This window comes from Bufo gargarizans, chromosome 6 (assembly GCF_014858855.1).
Source record: "Bufo gargarizans isolate SCDJY-AF-19 chromosome 6, ASM1485885v1, whole genome shotgun sequence".
NCBI classification, from domain to species: Eukaryota; Metazoa; Chordata; class Amphibia; order Anura; family Bufonidae; genus Bufo; species Bufo gargarizans.
Window position 1 is genome coordinate 222,609,133 of NC_058085.1, and position 19,583 is coordinate 222,628,715.

The 19,583-nt window shown below is 43.2% G+C and overlaps 1 protein-coding gene across 2 annotated transcripts in view; it reads right to left on the reverse strand.

Moving 5' to 3' along the window:
• Window positions 1-19,583, reverse strand: part of TUBGCP2 (tubulin gamma complex associated protein 2) — a 453,055-nt gene that overhangs the window by 94,679 nt on the left and 338,793 nt on the right. For both annotated transcript variants that reach the window (XM_044296484.1, XM_044296483.1), the window contains exon 14: window positions 10,836-10,956. In XM_044296484.1, the coding sequence (XP_044152419.1) occupies window positions 10,836-10,956 (121 nt within the window). The remainder of the gene's footprint in view (window positions 1-10,835; window positions 10,957-19,583) is intronic.

The window sequence follows — 19,583 nt, forward strand, 5'->3', positions numbered from 1 at the left end:
GTAGATTCACACTGAAGGCATCAAAACTATGAATTAACACATGTGGAATTATATACATAACAAAGAAGTGTGAAACAACTGAAAATATGTCATTCTAGGTTCTTCAAAGTAGCCACCTTTTGCTTTGATTACTGCTTTGCACACTCTTGGCATTCTCTTGATGAGCTTCAAGAGGTAGTCACCTGAAATGGTCTTCCAACAGTCTTGAAGGAGTTCCCAGAGATGCTTAGCACTTGTTGGCCCTTTTGCCTTCACTCAGCGGTCCAGCTCCCCCCAAACCATCTCGATTGGGTTCAGGTCCGGTGACTGTGGAGGCCGTTCATCTGGTGCAGCACCCCATCACTCTCCTTCATGGTCAAATAGCCCTGGAGGTGTGTTTGGGGTCATTGTCCTGTTGAAAAATAAATGATGGTCCAACTAAATGCAAACCGGATGGAATAGCATACCACTGCAAGATGCTGTGGTAGCCATGCTGGTTCAGTATGCCTTCAATTTTGAATAAATCCCCAACAGTTTCACCAGCAAAGCACCCCCACACCATCACACCTCCTCCTCCATGCTTCACGGTGGGAACCAGGCATGTAGCATGTAGAGTCCATCCGTTCACCTTTTCTGCGTCGCACAAAGACACAGTGGTTGGAACCAAAGATCTCAAAATTGGACTCATCAGACCAAAGCACAGATTTACACTGGTCTAATGTCCATTCCTTGTGTTCTTTAGCCCAAACAAGTCTCTTCTGCTTGTTGCGTGTCCTTAGCAGTGGTTTCTAGCAGATATTCTACCGTGAAGGCCTGATTCACACAGTCTCCTCTTAACAGTTGTTCTAGAGACGTGTCTGCTGCTAGAACTCTGTGTGGCATTGACCTGGTCTCTAATCTGAGCTGCTGTTAACCTGCGATTTCTGAGGCTGGTGACTCGGATGTACTTATCCTCCGCAGCAGAGCTGACTCTTGGTCTTCCTTTCCTGGGGCGGTCCGCATGTGAGCCAGTTTCTTTGTTGCGCTTGATGGTTTTTGTGACTGCACTTGGGGACACTTTCAAAGTTTTCCCAATTTTTCGGACTGACTGACCTTCATTTCTTAAAGTAATGGCCACTTGTTTTTCTTTACTTAGCTGCTTTTTTCTTGCCATAATACAAATTCTAACAGTCTATTCAGTAGGACTATCAGCTGTGTATCCACCTGACTTCTCCACAACGCAACTGATGGTCCCAACCCCATTTATAAGGCAAGGAATCCCACTTATTCAACCTGACAGGCATTTCATGTGACTACCTCTTGAAGCTCATCAAGAGAATGCCAAGAGTGTGCAAAGAAGTAATCAAAGCAAAAGGTGGCTACTTTGAAGAACCTAGAATATGACATATTTTCAGTTGTTTCACACTTTGTTGTTATCTATATAATTTCACATGTGTTAATTCATAGTTTTGATGCCTTCAGTGTGAATCTACAATTGTCACAGTCATGAAAATAAAGAAAACTCTTTGAATGAGAAGGTGTCCAAACTTTTGGTCTGTACTGTATATAACCATTCACAAAGTGTAGGGCAGTTCTGCATTAATTAGACACACCTGCCTACATTGTAACATCACAACAACCAGAGGCCTAGTGCTCTCAAACATCATTAGCAGCCATCATTTGTGAATAGCACTGAGGCCCACTGGTCCCTCATCCAGCGTAGATGCTCCCTGGCCCATGCAAAATGATCTCTCCTATTGATTATTGCTAGAGACTATACTGTGTTAAAACATGAGGTCCACGCTGCCCCCCGACATGTTTCGCCGTGACCAGCGTCTTCAGGGGTTAGGGCAGAGTTTGAGCGTGTCTTTTCTCGGCTTGGTTATAAGACCGCTGTCTATGATGTCATAATTAGTAGGCTGTCCAATAGGGGTGATCTCGCCCTCACTTCGGAACATGATACGTTGCATAGCGCTGCGCATTCAGAACTTACCATCTGGTTGGCAGTCCCCACGTCCTGTCATCAGGCTGCGCCGCGCAGGTTTGTGAACTTAGAGTTTATCTCACCTGATCCATCCTAATGCACATGTCCGAGGACTTACTAATCGTCACTTTCATGATCGAATCCTATTTCTGCGCATGTCTAGACACTTAGTTCCCTGAGTAGATCGTCAGCGCCACAGCGCATGTCACTGGACATAGTCTATTTCCCGATCGAGGCCTATATTTGCGCATGTGCAAGTACTTAGTTGTTTATTGTGAGTCGTCGGCATTATGGCGCATGTCTGCGGACATTGTCACTTTCTAGACTCTTGATGGATCTCTAGGTCAGGGCTGAGTTTCTATGCATGTATCAGAACTTATATCTCTGTGCGATCATTTGTGAATACAGGTACCTGTCACTGGACACAATTATCTTTATACTTATCCTCGGCACCTATCACGAACTGTCAGTATTTGATGTGGTCCTCCATACCTGTTTCTGACTTTAATGGTGGGCTGCTACTATATACATAAAGATTACTGGCATAGTGCCAACATGTATGCCCACAATTCTAGGCCGCTGCCCAACATTCAATTTTATAAATTTTCAGGTATATCCCACACCTTGTACTTTTTGCAAATGGTCCCTAGCAACATCATCCTGACTGTTTACTTATCACAGGACCTAGTTGTCCAAATCTGGGTAAGTATATCCCCATTGGTAATTTCATTGCCCTTTCATATTTTTGTCTCGACACTTTGCCGAGCACTTTCTCAGTTTAAAGTCTATATTGATTTTAATGTTTTATCTCATTGTACTAAATAGTGTTTTCTTCTTTTTCTCCTAGGAGGGGTCCAGACTACAGGAAGGACGAGTATGTGAATCCTTCATTGGGGCCATTTAGCAGATAAATCCATTTCATCTCATCCTGATGAAGCTTTCTGTCTATATTCCCTCTTCGTGGGCCTGATCTTACCTTCATTACTCCCCAAAATTTGAAATCCATGCTTTTCCCTTTATGTTTTTCTCTCATGTGTCTGGCTAGGCTTCTATCTTCTCCCGTTTGATGCTGCTCAGGTGTCTGGAAATTCTTCTCCTTAGCTCTTGGGTGGTTTTCCCAACGTACAGTCTGGCACAATCACATTTAATAATATACACCACTCCTTTCATTTTACAATTGATGTAATCTCTTATTTCATAATTGATCCCATCTACCGGATTCTCAAAAGTTTTTGTGATCTTCATACGACCACAAAAAGTGTAATCTCCACATGGGTATGATCCCTTATGATTCAGCCAGGTCGTTTTGTTTGTTTTCTCATGAGGTTGATAGGGACTGTGAACTAGCATTTCTCTTATATTTCTTCCCCTTCTGTACGTTATTGCTGGATATCGTGGTATCACTTCGTGTATATCACTGTCAGCTTGTAAGATATACCAGTGTCGTCTCAAAATTTGTCTTATGGTGTTGTGTTCGGTGTCATAAGTACCTATACAGCGTATGATTTTTTTTCACACTTTTTTGGGGGTTTACCTGCCAACAGTTCCATCGTTCACATCTTCCTTCCTTTATTGTATGCTCTGTGTAAGCATTTCTTTGAATACCCTCTGCTATAAAAGCGTGAGTAGCGTGTACTGCATTCTCTTTCAAATGTTTCCTCTGTGGAGCAATTGCCCCTGGCTCTTAAATACTGCCCCACTGGGATTCCCTCTTTGAGGGGTCCAGGATGAAAACTTTGCCAGTGTAAAAAACTGTTGGTAGAAGTTGGTTTACGATATATTTCCGTTTGGATACTGCCGTCAGGTTGCAGTACTATCCTAAGATCCTGAAAATTAAGGGTGCTCTTGTGTATTTCTGCTGTAAATTTAATTCCAATTTGATTGTCATTCAGTTGACAAACAAATTCATGAAAGAGTGCTTCAGTGTCGTCCCAAAATAGTAATATATCATCGATATATCGACCCCAAAATAAAATGTGATGTGTATATTTGCCATAAGTGTCTGAAAACTATACGGTCTTTCCACCACCCTAAAAAAAGATTAGCAAAACTTGGTGCACAAATCGTACCCATAGCGGTGTCGGTTGTCTGTAAATAATATTTGCCACTACAAAAGTGTAGTGACAAAACAATTGTGCTTGTGATATTGAATTCCTTTACTGCTCAAATATTTTTAACACAGTATAGTCTCTAGCAATAATCAATAGGAGAGATTCAATACATTGCACCTATAACTATGCTGGCAGCGTGCAGCCAGCAAGGCAACAATGTTGATTCCTAGATAGGTGACTACTAACATGAAATACAGTAATTATATACAAATTGCTGTGACTACTGGAAATTTTAAAATATATGTATCCTTTAGTTAGGTATTAGAATACTATAGAATAAAAGCTATTAGAATACTATAGAATAAAAGCTAAGTTTTAGGATTTAGGAGGTGTAGGATTAAAAGGTGTAATTTAGTCCAAGGGACATTGGTGACATTATTTAGTAAAACTAAAAGGGAAAACACCATAAGGGAAAATTTAGATAGTTGTAGCCTTTCTGTGAATCCTGTTGATCACACTAAGCTACGTGGCCACTTGCATCTGAGAACATCCTGCATCTGAGAACATCCAACAGTACCTTGCAATGGCGAGGTACTGTTGATCAATTGTTAAGTGTCATCTTGGTCTCATGATGTCATAATGTGCTGTTTAAAAATTCTAATTAAACCAGGAAATGTATTAGGCGATTCATGGATCAAACACCTGTTGTGAATTTTGCTGTTAAGCGTCTTGTTAGAGAACAGCAAGTTGGGGGCGTGGCCTGACCGGCGATGTAGAGAGACGCATGGCGCAGAGCTCCTGGATATAATCCTGCAATTCATCGTCTGCCTGTCTCCTACCTGACCTCAGTGAGGACCGACACTGCTCAGAAGCCTCCCTAGACACTGGGCGCATTATGACCCATCAGAAACAAAAGGAGAAAGAGTAAAGAAAGCGGCATGGACACGCTGAGCAAACAAAATGGCGCCGCGCATACTACAAAATTCTCTGATGTGGCGGCGAAGCTGGGGCAGTTTGCCCGTACCTCAGCAGCTGCAGCAAGTGATCCGTTGCCTGATGCTGGGACGTCCAGTGAGATATGAGGAGCGGAGTCCTTGGAAGCGGCCTCAAATGCCTCCGATACACAGCAGAAGGTGGGTGCAGAGTTGCCGCCAGAAACGGCGCCCATATCCGAACCTACCATAGCAGATGTGTTCAAGATGGTAGCGCAATGCAGTACAGCCCTCACGTCCCTAAACACTAAAGTGGGAGGCCTCAAAGAAGAGGTCTTATTTATAGGACAAGACATGCGGCAATTTAAACAACGTGTTGGAGAGTTGGAAGGTCGAGTGAAATGGAAGACCATCTACCACCTGTTAAGAGGGACTTGCAACGTGTTATACATAATGTTACTCTGCTCATATCAAAATCGGACTATTTCGAAAACCATCTGAGACGGAATAATTTGCGATTTATTGGAATCCCGGAATGCACTGAGGGCTCAGACCCAGTTTCATTTATGGAAAAATGGCTGGTGGACACTATTGGGAAAGAAAAGCTATCCCCACTCTTTGCAATAGAAAGAGCACATCGGATGCCATTTCGCCCTCTGCCACCTGGGGCGCCTCCGAGACCTCACCTGATCAGGGTCTTGAATTACAGAGACCGGGACGCCATACTTTGAGCAGCCAGGAACAACCCTGAAATCCAACTTGGCGGTAGCCGAATTCTGATGTTCCCGGACTTTTCTGCCGAAATACAGAAACTGAGAGCGAGATTTTTGGAGATCAAAAAGCGGTTGAGATTACTACAATGGCCTTATTCCATGTTATACCCGGCTAAGCTTCGGGTGGTGGCGAATGGATCTACTCATATTTTTGAAGATCCGATCCGTCAATGGCTGGACACTCATGAAAATGAGCGGCATGGCAACAACACATGAGGAGACGGTGATCCTTTTGATGGGACTGTTCTTGTTACACAAGTGTTCTTAGATTAATACCCCACACTGTAGGTTATAGCTTTGTGGGATTATTGTCTGTTCTCTTAACGGGGAGGGAGGTTTCATATGATGACCTTTAACTTGGTACTTCTGACAATGTGTGGGTGGTCCTGTGGTTGGGGGGGGAGGTTAGGTGGACTAACCATTTGCATACCCAGGTTGCAGCGCCTATGCTAACTAGGCAACTGTTTCGTGAGCTGTGCTTATATCGTTAACTCATAACGATTAGGTTCACTTTGTGTGTCTATTGTGTACCCCTGTTTATCTGGTTCATAACTTGCAGTATGTTTAGGGAAGTTAAGGGAATGTTGGGAGGTGGGGGGTAATGGGTCTATCTCTCATCCTACTATCAATGGGAGGCTCCTCTGGGGTTGTCGGCACTGGCTTCTATACATGCATATGAGTCACCATGATGTCTACTGTTAAAATTCTTGCATGGAACGTGAGAGGGATGTTGCAGACGTCTAAACGATTGGCTATTTTCCATACCTTGAAAGATATACAGCCAGCTATTATGTGCTTATCCAAGACCCATTTAACCGCTGATAAGACGCATCTGATCCATAAAGGGGGGATGGGTTGTGAGTTTCACTCTACATACTCCACGCATGCCAGAGGTGTTAGTATTTTAGTACATAGATCTGTTCCGTTTGACGCCCAGGAATCATATATTGACAATGATGGTAGATTTATATGTACAGACTGTCATATCTTCCAATTCAGGATTATTTTGGTGGCAGTGTATATTCCCCCTCCATATTCAGCTGAAATTATGAGGATGATTACTACATTTACGTCTAAATTCCAGTCACTATATTAATTGTGGGAGATTTTAACATGTATATTGACGGGTCTCTGAATAAATTCCATAATGGACCAGGAACTTACACTGCTACCCCTACTTCTCTGGCAAGCTTGCTATCGGAAGTAGATTTATGTGACATTTGGAGAACCATACACCCTGGTCGGCGTCAGTATTCATGTTATTCATCCTCGCATAACTCCCTATCCAGAATAGATTTAGCAATTGGATCCTCATCCTTAGTAACACTGACAAAAGAGATCTCATATTTGCCTCGTAGTATATATGACCATTCCCCACTATAGATTACATTGGAAGTGGGGAGGCATCTATGCACTACTCGGCCTATCTGGCGTTTAAACCCATTTTGGTTATCGATAGTGGATACAGGAACTGATATCTCTAGGGCCATTACTGACTTTTTGACTATTAATGTGGGTTCGGTGTCGGTGGCGATGGTATGGGATGCCTTAAAGGCATATGTTAGGGGATTATATATTAAATATATTAGCATTAAAAAGAGAACAACAAGTTGTGCAAAAAGAACTGAAATATTGAACAGTTGGACATGTGTATTCAAAAGTTTTGAGAAGGTCACATTAAGTTTACCTGTGAATGTCAGAGTGCATTTTAGGTTTAGGATAAATGCACTTGACCGTATGTGTTCTGCAGTCCGCAAAAAAACACAAAAAAACCCACAGATGACATCCGTATGCAATCTGTTTGTTTTGGCGGATCAATAGGACATGTTCTATTTTTTTGCACACACACACACACATACATACATCATACATGCACTGAACAAAAACCGCTTTGCTCCCATTTTGCATGAGCTGAAATCAAAGATCTGAAACATTTTCTACATACACAAAAGACCCATTACTCTCAAATTTTGTTCACAAATCTGTCTAAATCTGTGTTAGTGAGCACTTCTCCTTTGCTGAGAAAATCCATCCCACCTCACAGGTGTGGCCAGAGGTCGCACTACATTTTTTCTGGAAGAGTAAAAATACTCCTCTGACCATTTTTGAGGAGTATTTTTACCCAAGGAGGAGTATGAAAGTTGCGGTAATTCAAATACATAATACGTAGGCCTGCACTTGCCCACATCTGTGTTTGGAGCCTCTGTTGCAGATTATATGTTAACAGATGCCATACTGTGGCATCCGTCACCATAGAGTTCCACTGTGTAAAAAAAAAATATATATACTCAAGAATATAGTTTTTTGGGCTGGACTTTGCAGGATGGAAAAACGTGGTAAACTAAGCATATTTTTTTATATTTTTTTGCAATGGAACTCCATAGTGATGAATGCCCCAGTACGGCATCTGTCTGAGGCGTCCGCTAATGTATACGTTTTTTGTGTACATTTAACATATGACCAAAAACTCACCCTCATGTACCTGAACCAGCACTTATTTTTGTTGTTCTGCTCCGTTAGATGAGCAGAACAACAGAAATATATAGCAGTGATGTGAACGGGCTTAAGAGGTGGGTATTTATGAAGGGGAACAGCAACCACCATCATTCCTTCAGAGCTGCAGACATTAATGTGAGCTGGATCCTGGCTACATGTGATAATGCGGTGGCGTGTGCTGCACTGGGTGTGTTTCTTTGCTCGGTGACTGGTCTATGTGACTAACGCACAGGGCAAGATCTGCTGCTAAGACAGTGCCGGCCTGCAGCTTTAATAGTAAAAACTAGAGGGACTGCCCCATCAAGAAGACCCTTGACCGTGTGCTCAGGACCCATCTGTGTGACGGGAGAGTTGGTGTAACCAGTTTGGGCAGCGTGAATTTTTACCATTGAATCAGTGGGATGATGGATACGTTTGCGTAGCGTCTGTGCATTGATCCTCTGGCCGAGCAGAGAAGCCCTGGACTTGGGAAGTGATGCCTTGGTGCAGTGACTGCTCCAGGCTGGAGACTCTTCTACTATATTTGCCAATTATTTAGAGAGCTGCAGCATCATGGAGAATGAGGAAGAGAATCTGCTCTATGGGGGTTGTAGTCCTGTCGTCCTGCGTAACAACAGATCTGTCAGAGCCTATACTCCTGTCTCCCTGCCTCGAGAAAAGTGCCCACATCTCCACTGCTAGGTGCGACTACGATTATCGGGTCCAGGCATAGTGCAGTGTCAACTCCACTGAACCCCCAGGTAAATCCAGAACTAATGGAATTTGGCTTCCAGGGGGTTATTAATAGAAATCCTGCGCTCTGCGTCTTGTCACAAAACTTACTGGTTCAAGTTGTAGGGGAAGAAGAGTAAAAGTGGCTTTATGACCACGCTGTCATACTCTTCATCGCTCCCTGGCTGTAGTCTTCAGCTCATCCGCCATCATGCGTCTAAGGGTCCGTGTGCAGTGCGCCCGGCACTGCTTGCTTCCGCCGCCCCCGGGAGCCAGACCCTCCTACTTCCAGCTTCCCCTGCTGCAGGGCGCTGTATCGAGCTTGCTGTAAGGAGCCTTGTTATTGGTTATTGCAGGCACAGGCAGCATCGCTGCGCTGCCTGTGCCGTTCACAGCGCACCCTACTCTGATGAAAAGCAGGGAAAAGTCTAAGGCGTATTGGTACGCCTTAGACTTTTTCCAGGGAGTAAAACAGCCTGAAAAGGCGTCTGACCTCTGGGTGTGGCATATCAAGGTGCTGATTAGACAGCAAGAATATTGCACAGGTGTGCCTTAGACTGTCCACAATAAAAGACCACTCTGAAATGTGCACAGTTTTGCCTTACTTGGCGGGGAGAAAATCAATCAGTATCTGGTGTGGCCACCATTTGCCTCACGCAGTGCAACACATCTCCATCGCATAGAGTTGATCAGGTTGTTGATTGTGGCCTGTGGAATTTTTGTCCACTCCTCTTCAATAGCTGTGTAAAGTTGCAGAATATTGGCAGGAACTGGAACACGCTGTCGTATACGCCGATCCAGAGCATCCCAAACATGCTCAATGGGTGATATGTCTGGTGAATATGCTGGTAATGCAACAACTGGGATGTTTTCAGATTCTAGGAATTGTGTACAGATCCTTGCTATATGGGGCTGTGCAATATCATGCTGCAACATGAGGTGATGGTCGTGGATGAATGGCACAACAATGGGCCTCAGGATCTCGTTACGGTATCTCTGAGCATACAAAATGCCATCAATAAAATGCACCTGTGTTCGTTGTCCATAACATACGCCTGCCCATACCATAACCCCACCTCCACCATGGGCCACTAGATCCACAACGTTGATGTCAGCAAACCGCTCACCCACACAACGCCACACACGCTGTCTGCCATCTGCCCTGAACAGTGAAAACCGGGACTCATCCGTGAGCAGAACGCCTCTCCAATGAGCCAGACGCCATCGAGTGTGAGCATTTGCCCACTCAAGGCAGTTACGACAACGAACTGCATTCAGTTCAAGACCCCGATGTGGACAAAAAGCATGCAGATGAGCTTCTCAGAGACTGTTTCTGACAGTTTGTGCATAAATTGTTTGGTTATGCAAACTGATTGTTGCTGCAGCTGTCCGGGTGGCTGGACGATCATGGAGGTGAACATGCTGGATGTGGAGGTCCTGGGCTGGTGTGGTTACACGTGGTCTGCGGTTGTGAGGCCGGTTGGATGTACTGCCAAATTCTCTGAAACACCTTTGGAGATGGCTTATGGTAGAGAAATTAACATGCATTGCACGTGCGACAGCTCTGGTAGACATTCCTGCAGTCAGCATGCCAATTTCACGCTCCCTCAAATGTTTGCGACATCTGTGGCATTGTGCTGTGTGATCAAATTGCACATTTCAGAGTGGGTTTTTATTGTGGGCAGTCTAAGGCACACCTGTGCAATATTCATGCTGTCTAATCAGGACCTTGATATGCCACAATATTTGAGAGTAATGGGTCTTTTGTGTATGTAGAAAATGTTTCAGATCTTTGAGTTCAGCTCATGCAAAATGGGAGCATAACCAAAAGTGTTGCGTTTATATTTTTGTTCAGTGTACATACATGTTTTAAAGAGCATGGTCAACATTGAATAGGTTTTATACTGAACACAATTTCTTAAATGCTTACGGATTTGAGGCTTTTCTCCATGATATGCCATGTTGGTTCCATAACTTCAAACATCATGTAATACTGAATATTTTGTACAAAGTTTAACATCCTCTGTCGGAGAGTAAATGCTCCTGCAAACCTGAAAATATGGGCCAAGGGTTAAAAAAATCATAGCTGCAACAAAAATAAACAATTAAAATATGGATGAATTCTTCCTAATTATAGTAGCTGGCAAAGTTGCTGGCCATGAAACTGTCACATGTACCCAGGGCGGGATTAATGCGGTCTACAATATGGATGAGTTCGTACAGTGAGGTCCATAAATATTGGGACAGCAACACAATTCTAACATTTTGGGCTCTATACACCACCACAATGGATTTGTAATGGAACAAACAAGATTTAGTTTAACTGCAGACTGTCAGCTTAAATTTTGGGGTATTTACATCCAAATCAGGTGAACGGTGTAGGAATTACAACAGTTTGCATATGTGCCTCCCACTTGTTAAGGAACATTTTTGCTGTCCCTGTATTTGGTCCTCTCCCATCTCCGCCATTCTTTTAGGAGATTAGTGTAACCAGTGGTCACAAAATTAAGTGTTTAGTATTAAAGGGCCCACAATTTTATCTTTAAATACATTATTAAATGTTAAGTTTTAAATTAAATAAGCTACCCATCACTTGTGAATAGATTTTGGATTTATAGGGTTTAGACCACTAGTTGGTAACTGTAGTCTGACCCACTTTAATCGGTTGTGTTATCATTGTTCACTTTAATTTGGAGTATGGCTGGTTTCCTCACTACTGGCGTCGATAAAACACAATTGCTCTGAAGCTAGCGAGGTCTTCTCAGAGAAAACCTTGACACAAAGTAAATACGCACTTTCATTCAAAGCTGGAACAAATATCCTCATGGTGGGAGATTCAATCTATAGAGAATTATCTTAAGAATAAAAGCGTGCCCAGAGGCCTAAGAATTACTTTAACCCCAGCAGCTAGATGCAGATCTACCTCTTTAATGAGTAAGTGGCAGGACGAGGCAACCAAAAGTTCCCTGAGATTTATGCACCTATTGCTTGAAGAAGAAAAGGTTAATCTGGTGAAATTAGAGAGTAATTTAAAAGATCAGATTGAACTAACACAAAAATTTGGGGGAGAAACTGAATTTGCGAGTAAGGAACTTCAACTTAAAAATACTATTGACAAATTCCAGTTTCATCTTAAGGAGCGAAAACATCGCCAGTTTAATAGAGATCTGCAGGATTTTCGGGATAACCGGGTGTACTCTACACTACATCGTAATAAATCACAGATAAAACGACCAGAAACTGATATTTTGTCCAGTGACACTGAGGCCTCAGAAAACGAAAGGGAAACAAGCCAGGCATATAGAGGAAGGGGTAGGGGTCAAAGGAGACAGCAAAATTTTTGTGGTAGGGGGGAGAGGAATAATCAGAGAGGAAGAAAGAAACAGGGTGGGGGTCAGATTTTTTAGATACACCATACCCTCTACGCAATCGAGGGTCTCAAAAATCACCACCTCAGACCAACAGGCCGGCGGGCAAAGCAACCAAATAGTCAACCTCTCGAACCAGCAACTTCAGGACACAGAAATGTGCCTGCTTAGTAAGGGCCTCATTTGTCCCCACCTCTAGTTTTAACCTCTTCAATTGGGTTAGAGACATCCACCTCTTTGCTAGAAAGCTTAGATGGCGAAAACACTTTGCGCTAGTCGCAAAGCGAGAGAGCAAAGAGATGGGTGTCTCACCTGACATCCTTCAAGATGTTCGCTTGTTATACAGCCTAAGTGACAGCATCCCACAAGAAGGCAGGGGCCCCCTTCACTTCACTCAAAAACAAGAGTGTTAAAATGCCTCCCCTGGGGGACCCTACGTGTATTGATGTTTTTGTCAATCAAGTCTGTCGGGATCTATCCAATCTCATTTCCCACCATGGGGGTTTTAATTGTAGTAAAAGCGAGTACAAAGCACTACTGCATTTAGAGAAAAAGAAGAACCTAATCATCAAACCCTCAGATAAGGGGGGGGGGGGGGGGGGGGGAATATCGTTTTGATGGATACTATTGACTATAAAAATATGTGCCAGGCTCTGCTTGATGATAAAGATACTTACGAGAGATTGGGTGGCGATCCCACTGCAAAATATCAGAAGGACCTTATTGAAATACTGCGACAAGCTAAAATTGAAAATCTTATCTCGGGGGATAAATTTGATTATTTATACAAAAACACCCCACCATAGCCACCTTTTATAGCTTACCCAAAGTTCATAAGGGTGGTACCCCAGTAAAAGGACGCCCGATTGTATCGGGTGTAAACAGCTTGATCCAAAACTTGGGGATCTATCTGGACCATGTTTTAGCGCCTTTTGTCAAGACACTGCCCTCATACCTGAGAGACACAAGTGACCTTCTTGGTCGTCTAGAGGGGATAAGTCTGGAGGAGGAAACATCTTTAGCCTCAATCGACGTGGAGGCCCTTTACTCCTCCATACCCCACGACTTGGGAATGAAGGCAGTGGAATCTTTCCTCTTTACTAGAGGACAACAGTTTTACCCCCATAATGCCTTTGCCTTGCGACTACTTAATTTTGTCCTCACAATAAATTATTTCTTGTTTGATGGGGTCCTCTACCACCAGCTCAGGGGCACCGCGATGGGGAGTTCATGTGCCCCGTCGTACGCAAATTTGTTCCTGGCCTGGTGGGAGAGGACACTGGTCTTCAGCGATGTACCCAGTAGACATGTCCCATGTATCATCACATGTCTCTGTCTTTGTTGTCTGGAAAGGGGGAGAAATGGATTTCTATGATTTCGTAAAGGAGCTAAATGTCAATTGTAACAATATGAAATTCACCTCAGTCTTCGAAAAGAAGAATTTGCCTTTCCTTGACATTGTAATCTCAAGGGGCAAGGATGATGTGATACAAACTGATATTTTCAGGAAGCCCACTTCCACGAACTTACTTTTACATTAAAAAAGGGAATCCCAGTGGGGCAGTAACTGCGCATTAGGAGGAACTGCTCCACTTGGGAGGCTTTCAAACAACAGGCTGACGATTTAAGAAGTCGTTTTCGGGAAAAGGGCTACCCTGATGCAGTCCTTAGGCTGGCCTTTAAGAGGGCATGTGAAAGCAAGAGGGATGACCTTCTCTACCCTAAACCTAAAAAAATTAAGAGTGGTCTAATACGCCTCATAGGCACTTTTGATGATGCCTCGGAAGATGTCAAACAGATCCTGAGAAAGCATTGGGATGTTCTCCTCATTGATCTGGACATTAAGGAGGTGGTTTCCAAAACAGTACAGGTCACTTATAGTAGGGGTCTGAGCCTCAAGGACCGCCTAGTGCACAGCCACTACAGCGAGACACATGATCAAAAAGGGACATGGTTCCAGCGGCTGTTTTTCGCTGTAGAGGCTGTGTGGCATGTCGACATATCACACAGGGACGGTCGTTCTGTGCCAATGTCACCGGTAAAACCTATCAAATTAGACAGTTCATTAATTGCCACACTAAGGGAGTTATCTACAGGGCCAACTGCAAATGCGGCCTTGAATATATAGGGAAAACTACCCGTGAATTGCGATGACGGGTGGGTGAACACCTGGGTGACATCAGGAATGAAAACAGTGGGGTTGCGTAAAAAACGCTAGAAAAGACCACAAAGAGGCGCCAAGATCCCTAGTATCTAGGGTTGTGATGGTATATACCCAAAAGGTGTTAGATGCACATAAGTAGGGTGACAGTACTTTCACACTCACCAATTTATTTGTTTAAGATTCTCACGGTCAACTCGTATATGGTGTGCAAATAGCAAATGTATTATTTGGGTAAAATAGAAATATAAAACCTTTGGCAAAATATAAAATCTAGATATAAAATCAAGATATAAAATCAAAATTTTAGTGACTCACTTCACCCAGGAGGGTAATGTGGGATAAAGCACAAGACACCCACATCACACCTCCTGCGCCTGGATCGCCAGTAGAGTCTTCACGGATGAACAATGATCACTCAGGAGTTTTTGTTCATTCTTTATATTCTTTTATTCCAAAGCCAGGGTGGGGGAAGGAGCAGCTCAACGCGTTTCGGGGCCTCTTAGTGGGTCCCCTTCATCAGGAGCATATAAAATAGTAACACAATGTAATGGCGTTTAAATAACAAATAAAACACAGAAAAACCGCCAAAAAACGGCTTCCCATTACGTCACTTCCGGTACTGTATGCGCTCCAAGGTGGAACGCACCGGAAGTGACGTCATATTCGTCCTCCAGAATGTCGGCTAAACTACCGATAAATCCTGGAGAGACATCACAGTATTTTGACATGGTAAGGTCCTGTAGGGCCGATGGGGGGCACATACTGGCTGTTCCAGGTTTGTTTTAGGAAGGATCGTGTCCTTTTCTCTATTATGCTCACGGTGGAACGCATCCTGCACTTCCGGTGCGTTCCACCGTGGAGCGCACCCGAAACCGGAAGTGCCTCTCAAGACGGGAGTAACTCTTTTAAGAACCGAAGGAAGCGGAGAAAAAGGAGGGGGGGGGGGGGGGGGGAAATAGCCTCGATGTTAGGTTTACACAAATGTGAGAAGTGGATGTTTTGGAAAAGATATGTAAATAAGTTTATTACTAAAGTGAAGGGAAAAGGAGATCACATGACCAGCTACCTAATCACATGACCGGGGTTACATTTATGTTGATAACAGAATCGGATGTGTAAGTTTCTATACATTATTCTGTTAGAGTAATGGGAAAGTGTTTTTAATGTTGTTAACAAGATGATAAAAAGAGATTGATGTTGGTAATATTAATATTTGACAGCATTAATCAGAGTACCATATGATATCTATTGATGATGATTAGTAACATGGAAAATGATAGTATGCATAATAAATAAGAATAATATAGCATCAAATGAAGTAAAATGTATTACTAAAAAATACATATAATAGATATACTGTGGTTCAAATAATATATATAAATAAATAAATATATATAAAATCTCCAAATATATATGTATAGTCGAGAAAATAGAGTAAAAAATGTGGTAAAAATATATAATAAAATTAGAGGAAATGGAAAAAATTAATAGAAAGAATTGTCCCCTGAAGGGCAAATGCTTTGTTGCAAAATATAAAGTATGGCGACGGTACTTCTTTAGTAATTAGAGTATTCTCTAATAGAGTATTGTTCATCCGTGAAGACTCTACTGGCGATCCAGGCGCAGGAGGTGTGATGTGGGTGTCTTGTGCTTTATCCCACATTACCCTCCTGGGTGAAGTGAGTCACTAAAATTTTGATTTTATATCTTGATTTTATATCTAGATTTTATATTTTGCCAAAGGTTTTATATTTCTATTTTACCCAAATAATACATTTGCTATTTGCACACCATATACGAGTTGACCGTGAGAATCTTAAACAAATAAATTGGTGAGTGTGAAAGTACTGTCACCCTACTTATGTGCATCTAACACCTTTTGGGTATATACCATCACAACCCTAGATACTAGGGATCTTGGCGCCTCTTTGTGGTCTTTTCTAGCGTTTTTTACGCAACCCCACTGTTTTCGTTCTAATCACCCACCCTGAGGGCATCAGGGAGGGTCGAGACCATTGGCAGCCTGCCCTCCTTTGTTCTACTAATAAAAATAAAAATAAAGATAAAAATTTACTATATACATATACTTGTTCTCCAAAAATTCTGGTACAAACGAACTATACGTACTATTTGACCTACCTTTGGCGCCCTGCGAAGTTATCCCTGGACCATCATTTTGAAAGGCCCAGTGACTAACCCTCTTTTTTTCTTTTTTTTTTTTTTTTTTTTTTTTTTTTTTTTTTTTCTCTTCCCTGTCTCTGACTGACATCAGGAATGACAGAGACACGCCCCTGGCAAAACATGTCAATTCGGTGCATGGTGGAGATGCGTCAGATTTGAGATTTATGGGAATCGAAGTGGTTGCAAGGCCAAAAAGGGGAGGTGACTGGGACCGGAGGATATTGCAGAGAGAGACGTGGTGGATCTTTTATCTCCAAACTGTGGTCCCCATGGGACTTAACGAGCAGCTGTCATTTAGCTGCTACATAGAACCTTAATGCATCACCTGGCTCTCCACATCGGGGGACCGGTCCCAGCCACCACCCCAGGTGGATGCTAGGCATTGATATATTCATGGAGCAATAGAATAAGCTGCCCCACTTCAAGCCTGGTTAGGATATCTATAGAGGATGAGCGCTAATTTAAGGTGCGCTTGAGCAAGTGTATAGGAACGTTCGTTACCTAAGGAATCACCTTATAAACTCTGATATTCAATTTGGTTAACTGCAAGACTGGGCAGACCATTGGATAATATTTTGTATTTTAGTGTTCGCAAGGGCTGAGTAAATCTGCCCTCTGACTTTACCTTTGCACCACTATACACCCGATTCACACATGCGCAGTAGAGAACGCTTGCCGCTCGAAACACATCAGGTGAAGACGGTTGGTTGCTTGGTGACCTGAATTGCTCGGATCGCGGCTTCATTGGGAAGACTGAGTATTCCGAGGGTTACCTGGCAACAGGAAACACGCCTCTACAATGTGTGTCTTAGGAAGAAGATCGGTCGTGTGACTATAGGCTGTACAGCTGATGTATCACGTGAGAATGACGCCGCATGACGGTGAAGGGGTGTGCGATGGGGGCGGGGCCACACAGCTTTTTAAATGACCCGCGAATGCGGCTTCATTGGCACGGCTACACGCTCCTGTAATTTGCCCACTGGCTCCTGGTATCGCCCATACGGCGCAGGTAGGAGAGCGTTAGGTCCCGGGCTACTTGAGAAACCTTGACGTGGTGCCCGGGCTTAGACATGTTCTACACCGTAGGACATGTTGACTAATCTCTCAATTTTAAAATCAGTTTGAGGGTTTAGTGAGACCGCAGAGTGCACCTGTATTTGTTGTTGTTTTGTTATATTGATTATTACATCCGCACTTGTTACCTTGTGTGAGATGTCTATTGTGGTACTTGTGGTTCGCCGCAGGCATCCTCCACCGTATGCATTTTGCTGGGGATCGCCATTAGCAACGGGCCACAAGTGTAGGATTTGCTCCCCTATATATATGCACGACTGCATGTGGGTTTGAGCACCTCCTGCTAATGCCACCTTGTCTTTTTTGGTTTGTATATATAGATTCCTGGAGGTGTATAAACTCCAATTTAAATGTGCCTGTTTTCCATCTACAGGCCACATTTAGGTGCACCTGTGAGGCCTGGGCCATATCAGTCAGTCTTGAGTGGGACTCACAGACTCCTCCCTCCTCCCATTGCAAGCATGGTTACATGCTGGAGGTAACTGGTGAGCTGTTTGTGAGTCGGCCTCATGCTCCTGTAATTTGCCCACTGGCTCCTGGTATCGCCCATACGGCGCAGGTAGGAGAGCGTTAGGTCCCGGGCTACTTGAGAAACCTTGACGTGGTGCCCGGGCTTAGACATGTTCTATACCGTAGGACATGTTGACTAATCTCTCAATTTTAAAATCAGTTTGAGGGTTTAGTGAGACCGCAGAGTGCACCTGTATTTGTTGTTGTTTTGACGCCGGGGAGCACCCTCCACCCATATTTATCTGGAAACAGTTGTCATCTAAGACTGGACGGATAAGTAGATGATGCTTATATGCCTGCATATCAAAATGACTTAGCATTATTAAGCACAAGACATTGCAGAGACCTTTTAACCCTCGATGTTACTATTACCATTGGGAGATCTGCTACAATGTATAACAATTACACACTTTTGAATCAATGCGATTTGTTTTGTGACCTGACCTGAGGTTTGCGCACTTAGATTTGGACTGGAGTCTCACTGAGGTATTGAAGGCATAGGGTTACTCCTGGGTAATTATCCGGGCCGCGATACTTTTACCCGGACAATAATTTAAATGCAACTTAACCTATAGCATTTGAATTTCCATATGACTAGACATCAAATACCAGGAATCACCCTATGTCATGCTATTGAGAGGTTAATTTGACCATATATATGGGTCTTTGAAAGGCCTAGTTGGTTTGACCCCATATCACAACCCATCTGTATATATATATATATATATATATATATATATATATATATATTTATTTGTATGTGTGCGAGTCAGACCGGCTGTTGTGTTGTGGGCGGCCTATAGAGATACGGCGCCTATACCGGACCTCACTCACTGCACATTCCATGCCAGTCTATATGCCCTCCTTGTAACCCACTTGATCTGTTATCAACGAGACCTATTTCTGTCTATCGGGCAAAGCTGGGCAGTCCACACTTAGGGAGGGCAATAATAGGGTCATTGCATTAGTTGGGGTGAAGGAGAGATAGTGACAGGGCTGCATAGGGTCTTGACCCAGCACTGTGTCTTTCTGTCTTGGTACTTGGGTACCCTTCATCCTGTCTGTAAACATTTTTGCTGTCCCTGTATTTGGTCCTCTCCCATCTCCGCCATTCTTTTAGGAGATTAGTGTAACCAGTGGTAACAAAATTAAGTGTTTAGTATTAAAGGGCCCACAATTTTATCTTTAAATACATTGTTAAATGTTAAGTTTTAAATTAAATAAGCTACCCATCACTTGTGAATAGATTCTGACTTGGTCATTGTATAACATTCCACTTCTTTCCCTTAAAAAACTCTCTGGTTGTTTTTGCAGTATGCTTTGGGTCATTGTCTATCTGCACTGTGAAGCGCCTTCCAATGAGTTCTGAAGCATTTGAATA